At 27.1% G+C, this 8014-nt stretch overlaps 1 protein-coding gene across 1 annotated transcript; it reads right to left on the bottom strand.

Moving 5' to 3' along the window:
- Nucleotides 1-1093: 1093 nt before the first annotated feature.
- Nucleotides 1094-3194, bottom strand: LOC137836218 (polygalacturonase). The gene is made up of 4 exons (XM_068645062.2): nt 3010-3194; nt 2577-2876; nt 1560-2084; nt 1094-1363 (listed from the first exon to the last, which is right to left on the bottom strand). The coding sequence occupies exons 1-4, from the start codon at nt 3127-3129 to the stop codon at nt 1094-1096; spliced, it is 1215 nt and encodes a 404-aa protein (XP_068501163.1). The 5' UTR covers nt 3130-3194.
- Nucleotides 3195-8014: the final 4820 nt, after the last annotated feature.

Genomic DNA, 8014 nt, shown 5'->3' with positions numbered 1-8014 from the left:
AATCCAAATTTTTTCTAGAACAATTCCAGATGGCATTTGTCAAGGCTATTGCAAAAAAGTATTCCAAAACAGTAATTTTAGGTTCCAAAACACGTAATATAGAAGGTGAGATATATATTTTAGATTGATTATTCTGGAATATATATTTTTAGTGGAAATTAAAAAATTATTGAATTTTGAGTTTTTTTACACTTTAATTTCATTTTTTAAGAGTTAAAAAGGATGAAGATTATGCAATATTTTTCTCAACAAAATCATAAAACCAAACGAATTAATAACCTCAACATACATAAGATAAGATGTATAAATTTTGCACAAAACAACCTATAAGAAACATTTAATGTAAGGGAAAATAACCTCCCAGCATACATAAAAGAGACCAATCTCCCCCTAACATATATATAACCTTATGTGTACATTTCATTTCTACCTAACTACATAACCATGTGTATCACATCTTTAACACTTAATATGTTCATGCCAATTTAATAAAAGGAATCAAATTACATATTTTTAAAAAAATTTAGAACAAAATTGATTTTTTTTAAAATCACATAGGGACAAAAAGATAATTAAGTCTAATATTTTTATAGTAGTTTCCTTTATTTAAATATTGTTATCTAGAATGTGAGTAGTTTTTAAGTTACAATACTCATTCCCATAAATTTTGATTCCTTCACTTACAACGTTTTATAATCTGTTTTAAACCACGTGTTTTTGTTCAAATAATTAAGTGATTAAATAGTGCCGTGATAATTTTGTTCATAGAAAATTACAACAGATCGTTGTATAGATTCTTATGAATCTTTCTAACAAAATAAAATAACGCTCTCACAAATATTACAAACATTTTGTGACAAATATTCCTCGTCATAAATATTGTTTTAAAGTAGTAATAGATTTATTTATTTTATATAAAAAAATAAATCTAATGCATTCAAATTAAGAATCCGATTAAATTACTAGTATAAAAGAAGAGCATAGAACAATTTATTTGCATTTGGACTTGGAACGTTTAATATTTTATTTATAAACATCCACCATCAACAAATATAGAACCAAATTTGTAACTAGTTTTATGTTTTCTACAACTCTAGTTTGGAAGAGGTGCTGAAACAAACCTATTACTAGCAACACAAGATGGTGGAATTTGTTTGCCAAAAGAAGAACCCTTCACATTAAAACAAAAATTACTTAGTTTTTGTCTTCCCTTCCCACCAGAACTCATCAAATCAATGTCTTCCACAGTTACATCTTGACATGGCACTTCCTTACTGCAATTAAAATTCACTGCAACATCAGTAGCACTGCTTCCTCTGATATTCTTGTACGAAACATTGCTGATTTGCACGCTGGAAGACTTCTGCAATAAATTAAATACCTATGTTAGGGCAACAATTAAAATCAAGAATGTTTCTTCTTAGTTTTGAGGAGATGATTTTTTGTGTGGTGTTTTCTTTAGTTATTATGTTGGTTCTGAGTTGACAGTTTTCGATGAATTATACGATCAGTAAAAGGGTTAAATCATATGAAGTGACGAAAGAGATCTATAAACGTACCGACAAGTCGCAATTATGTTCCGGACAATATTGTTGATTAATGAAAATGGGATTTTGCACATTGATCATGACAATGTCTTCATAGGTGAAATTTGAAACCTTCAAGGGTGTCTTCAATGGAAAGGGCCATGTTTTGATTTGGACACCATTGCTAGAGCCATTGAAGGTGCAGTTCATGACAACTATATCTTCCACAGGTAATTCCAAAGGGTTCCCACCACCGAGGCTTCCCACACTGATTCCATGACCAGGACCACAGAAAACATCTGTGATTCGAACGTTCTTGGCGCCAGAGATCATAGCAACACAGTCATCTCCAGTGGCAATTGTGACACTTGTGATGTTTATTCCATTTGTGTGAGATATTTTGATTCCATCTGTGTTTCTGTTGTTGGCAGGGCTTATTAAGGACAGCTTTGTGAAGGTCATGTTCGCACTTCCGAACACTATGAAGTGACCACCTTTGCTATCAAAAGAATGCAGGTTTTCAATGCGTCCGTTGGTGATGAAGTCAAGATCCATACTCTAAACCCAATCATTCAAACCAAACATGTTAGGTTAATCAGTGTAGGTTTACAACAAAACAAGAAAGAAAGAAGAAAAATGATATATTAACATTCTAACAATATTTTGTGCTGTTGATCGTGTTTCTCATTTCTTGCAGTTTAATGTGATAAATGCATCTGTCCAGGTTAAAGCGGTTTGGAGTAGCATCTAGAGCGGTTTGGAGTAGCATCTAGATTGTAGTAGTTAATGAAATCTAAAAGCACAAGAATAAGTATATTTTTCAAGGTGGAGTGATAGACCATTCAGAAATGTTTACTTTCTCAATTAAAGGTTTGGTCTTGGGTAAGATCTAAATCTTGTTCTGCTTGTTTTACTTATTTTGAGTGGTGTATTTGATCCTATGGCTTGTATGTTGTCAATTAAGTGAGATTATGCAAAGTTTATCTTAGATAAAAAAAAAACAATATTTTGTGCTCAAATATAGGTTTAATAAGAAAGAGAAGAATGTACCGTAAAAAGAATTTGACAGGAATTGTTTAGACATTTTTGGCGAGTGGCAGTTCCTTGACCATCCAAAGTGCCACCTCCATTGACAGTGAGCTTGTCAACATATCTGAAATTTATCCATTTTTGATCAGCAAGCAAAGCTGGATCCACTGGAGCCTTGAGAACACCATTGATTTGGAAGGTTATTGCACCATTGCAAGGACCATTAAATATCACAGATCTCAGCATGTAAGTTCCTTCTGGGATCACAACATTTGTATCTCCTTTCCACTTGCATGCATCACTCCATGCTTTCACAAATGCCTTTCACACAAATCAAAACCCTTTTGTTCAAGTTTTCATAAACTATCAAAATAATTCTTCATTGTAAACTATCAATATGGTTGAATAAAGTTGCAAGAGAAGAAGACAATGGAAAAGAAACTTAAATGCTCACCACACTGTTATCAGTGCTGCCATCTGCACTTGCTCCATAGTCTTTCACATTGAAAATCTTGGTTTGTGCTTCTGCAGAATATGCTAACAAACATAACATAAACAAATACTTTGCACACATTTTTCTTCTTCTTTCTTCTCTTTGTAAGCTTATCCTTTTTATGATTTTTCTTTTGATCCTAGTATACTCCCTTTACATATATATAATTGCTTGAGAAATCAAAATGAGTTTAAAAGATATATTTCTGTTTAAAATTATTCATTGCATTCATTAAATGTAATAAATAATAATGATAATAATAATTAAAAAAATAGTGGTGAATTCACCTGTACTTGATATTATTTGTGTAGTAAATAAATTTAATTGGTATACCTAATTTTCTTTTATTAAATAAATGATTTCCTTTTACACTCATATATGTTATAAACCCAGTATTAAAAAAAGGTGTTTATAATTTAATAATTAATTTCGTCATTAATATAATAAGTAATTAGACTCAATAATGGAAATATACATTTTCAATTCAGAATGTTAATAAATATAGTAATTGTGAAATATAGTATACTTATTTTAAAAATTCTAAATATAATTACTCTTGTAAAAAATGATTTTTTGTGAATATATTACAATACTTATGATAAGATTGAAAAGAAAAGCATAAAATTTAAAACAAGTAAAAAGGACTTTTTTTTAATGACAATATGAAATAAAGTTAAGTTAAATATATAATAAATTATGTCTAATCATCTCAAATTTTAAAAACTTTGCTTGTAAACAACTTTTAAACTCATATTATCCAAAAAAATTATTAAATAAAAATTAATTTAAGAGACAAAAAATAATTAGTTGGTATAATGAGCGACCATTTTAAAGGCTAAAATAATTTTTGGTTTCTAAATTAGTTTATAGTATCATTAAATAGTTTCTAAATTGATATCTAATTAGCTAACAACGTTTTAAGTACTAATTATTTAGATTCTAAATTTGGTAACAAAAATCTTGATACCTAATTAGATACCAATTTATAAACTATTTAACAATAATAAAAACTAATTTCGAAACAAACAAAAAAATTTAATTCCTAAAATGGTCTCTACAATTAGTTTCTATTTAATAATTTTTTTAGTGATTTTTTTATTAATATATGCAAACCAACAATAATTGAAATTGTTTGTCGTTTGCTCTCAAGCTAGATTCTCATATTTTCTTGTTGGCTTGCTTCAAATAATGAAATTTAAAAAATTGTGAAATAATTTATTGTAACATAAAAGAATGAAAGAAATTAATTTCAAGAATTGATAAGAATAGGATAAAGATCAAATACCAGTTTCTACTTTCAATGTCATTGGATTTAAGAAGTAAGAAACTGTAAATCTTCATTCTTTCGTTTATCTTTTTGACCGATTGGTTTTAGATTTAAAAGAAAAATAAATACCTAAAACCACATTATTGCAAAAATTTTAAAGCAAAAAAATAAAAAGACCTAAATAAATCATGTAAGTTTTCAACCTTGATAACAGAAAAAAATTGCTCAATTATAAGTTTTGAAAAGAAAATCACTATAAATTGTTTTCAATCTCAATTTATAATAGGGAATAATAATTAAATGTCAATTTATGATTTTAATTTTCTTCACAAATCACTCTAAAGTTTTAATTTCTTTCTTAGCTTGTGATGATATATGTCAGTTATTAACTTTCAATGTTGTTGATAGTGAAGAATGAGTGGAAATCTGTTTTTGATGATCAACACAACACTACAAGAAAAAATAATAAATATAAAATAATTTTAGAGAATAAAATAGACTAAAAAATTATTATCATCTAGAATAATTTTTATTATTAATAAAAAATTATAAAGTAATTTATAAATTGTTATCTAACATTATATACCAAGGTTTTAACTACTAGGTTTTAACTACTGACTATTTTATATTCTAAATTGGTTTTTATTAGTCTTTTAAAGACTAATTTAGAATCTAAAATATTAGTAGGTAAAACTTTGATAGTTAATATAAATACCAATTTAGAAACTATATAATTTTTTATTAATAATAGAAATCAATTTAGATACTAATAGTTTTTTAATATCTAAAATAGTGTTTAATTTAGTTAATATACTTAGTTAATATATTGACTAATTATTTTTTATCTCTAAATTTAGTTGTTATTTAATGATTTTATTCTAGTGCAAATACTTAAACTAGTAACATTGTTTTTAAATTTAATTATACATGATATATGTTATTAAGTTTTTCCTTGTTTCTTTTTCATCTTTTTCATCTGATAGATCATCTAATGTCTAGCTGGTGCACGTCTGATTATTTTGATAATCAATTAAGCTTTTAGTTATTTTGTTGTGTTGTAGCTATGTTAGTTATTATGTTATAAATTAACATATTTGTGTAAGTCATAGTTGATCATTCTTGCAATTCACTATTTTCAATTGGAATTTTTTTTATGGGTAGTTTGTAAAATTCTAATTATCTAAATTACACATGGAAGGTTGCTAATGAAGTAGAAAAAAAAGGAATTTAGCCAAGTTTATCTTTTACATTAAACTCGTCATGTCATGAATAATAATTAAGATAAAAATATTATTTTACTTTGTTTTTATTTAGGGGAATGAACTTTTGTGAGAAGAAGGATGTGAGACTATGAGTTTTATAATATGCATATTTTTCCAATAAATTTAACGAGACTCTAGATGGTCTTGTACTAATTTAATTGGTGTAAACCCATAGGTAGTTTCCTTTAAACACTTAGATAGGCTAAACATGTTTTACTCATGATTATTTTAACATGTGTTTTACACAAACTTTAATTATGTAGTTCGTTTGACTATATTACGAAATTCTCCTTGCAAGCATTATTTCCTCAAACCTAATTCATTTGCAAATAAAGTTTTCCAATGCGTCAAATGAAACTTTGAGTTCATTTTTCTTGCAATGTTTGTTAGACAAGCACATTAAACAAAGCCTTAGGTTTTTGTTTCTTTCAAAGTTCGATGAAGCCTTTAGTCATCAGTCCTTTAGAATTAGTCAGACAAAGTCTTTAGTTTGTTTGTCTTTTAGAGATCGTGAAATGAAGATTGTTAAATGAAACCTTGAGTTCATTTGTCCTTTAAAACTCTTTATATTGACGTGTATTATTGGTGTTGCTTAAAATCAGCATGAGTATAAAAACATTTGAATCATCTAAGAACAAGATGGTTTAAAATATTGTATATTTTTTTATAAATTTGGGATGTTACATTCAATAAATGGATTTTGTGTTTTCCTATGTGATGCTTTAGTGTAATAAAAATATGAGGCAAAATTCACAGTATTTATGTCTTGTATTGAGTTAGAATATCATTCCTTACTTGAGTTAGAAAGTCTCCTACCTGAATACGAAATTCATGTCAAATTAACCATAGTCTCTATGAATTTTTTGATGAGCAGTCTACTATTAACTGGCTCAAACCCAACTTATCACAAATGTTCCAAACGTAGTGATATTGATTATCACTTCATTCATGAATTAATTCAATCCAAAATCATCAAGTTGATTCTTGTAGAGTCTCAATGTCAACTTACATATGCTTCTACCAAATTTTGTTTAAGGTTTCATTTAATATTTGTACTGGTAAGTTCAGAAAGAACCATTAACACTTATTCTATTGTAACAATTAGTTGAGATAAATTTTCAGTCAGTCACAGTTAGTTCATATATATTTTGAAAAGTTTCTAGAAATTCTATTATGAAAAGTTTGTTTTGAAACACATTTTATGTGACTTAGAAAACTTGTTGAGGAAAGCTTTTCATAAAAGTTTTATTTCGGAAAGCTCGTTCAATAATGTATTTCATATGTAGTGTGTTCCAGAAATTTTGTTATGGAAATTATATTGTAGAAATTATGTTCTGGAATTTCTAAAAAGCTTGTTCTAGAATATTTTTGAAACACATAATCCAGAAGTCACTTTTACAAAGAGTAAAATGATATTTTAACAATTTTGGAGGTACAATTAGAAATTATGAAGGTGCAAAAAGAAAAAAAAAACTTATTTTAATTCATTGATGAGATTCCTTTTTTAAAATCTACATCGTTTCGTTTTAAAGACAATGATGATTTTTAAATAAGATAATGGTTTAAAATATGTGTAAAATCAAAATGAAGTATATATATATATATATATATATATATATATATATATATTTATCTTTTAAAATTGTTCACAAAATTTGGAACCTAGTTAGTAGGTGATCTAATCTAGAACAAATTGAATGAATTTCTTAACAAAATAATTTAGAAGTGACAAAAAGTAATACAATATTGGTGAAGAGCCCTAAATAAAAAGGGAACAAGAAGCATCAATATATCAACCATGAGAAAGTATATACACTATCATGCATGACTCAAAATAAGTCTTTGCACAATTTATTTTTCCATATATATTCATACAAACTCACCTTGTAATGATTAAGCGGGTTGACTTGTCCCGTTTTGACTTGTTCTATATTTGACTTATAAAAAGTTGGTCGACCTGGCTCGTCCTGCATAAGAATTGTGGGTTAGTTTCGTTAGCATATCCCACATAATGATTAACATGTGAACCTCCAGACTATTCCACATAAACAAAATCTTAAAAAAATTACATATATTGTTGCAACAATAATTTTATTTTAATGTTTCACATATTTGTTGTACCCCATAAGTTTATCATTGACAATAAAATTCAAATAAGCTAAATAAATATAAGATTAACATTTACATTAAATAAATATGTCAAAGTTAAATCTTTCCTGAACAAGAAAATATAAAAATAAATTATTTTTTCATCTACGAAAAAAATATAGTAATTAATTATCATCTTGTTTTGATTTCAAATGCATCATTATTATTGTTCAAGTTCAATAATATGTAAATATAATACATTTTTTGTGTGCAAATTAGGCATGTTATTCTCGTTCTTGACTCCTGCGAGCTACGAGCCTCAACCTACAAGTTAAAATAATCAGTCCAT

The sequence above is a fragment of the Phaseolus vulgaris genome, chromosome 5 (assembly GCF_051622355.1).
Source record: "Phaseolus vulgaris cultivar YP4 chromosome 5, ASM5162235v1, whole genome shotgun sequence".
In the NCBI taxonomy this organism is placed as follows: domain Eukaryota; kingdom Viridiplantae; phylum Streptophyta; class Magnoliopsida; order Fabales; family Fabaceae; genus Phaseolus; species Phaseolus vulgaris.
The sequence above is the reverse complement of the archived record's forward strand: the minus strand, read 5'-3'. Positions and strand labels throughout refer to the sequence as shown.

Bases quoted from the DNA above. Each gene is read 5' to 3' on its own strand.
- LOC137836218 (XM_068645062.2), bottom strand. From the start codon at position 3,129: ATGTGTGCAAAGTATTTGTTTATGTTATGTTTGTTAGCATATTCTGCA. The intron at 2,085-2,576 runs GTACATTCTTCT...GATTGGGTTTAG, and splicing joins CCTGTCAAATTCTTTTTACG to AGTATGGATCTTGACTTCAT. The intron at 1,364-1,559 runs GTACGTTTATAG...AATTTATTGCAG, and splicing joins AACATAATTGCGACTTGTCG to AAGTCTTCCAGCGTGCAAAT.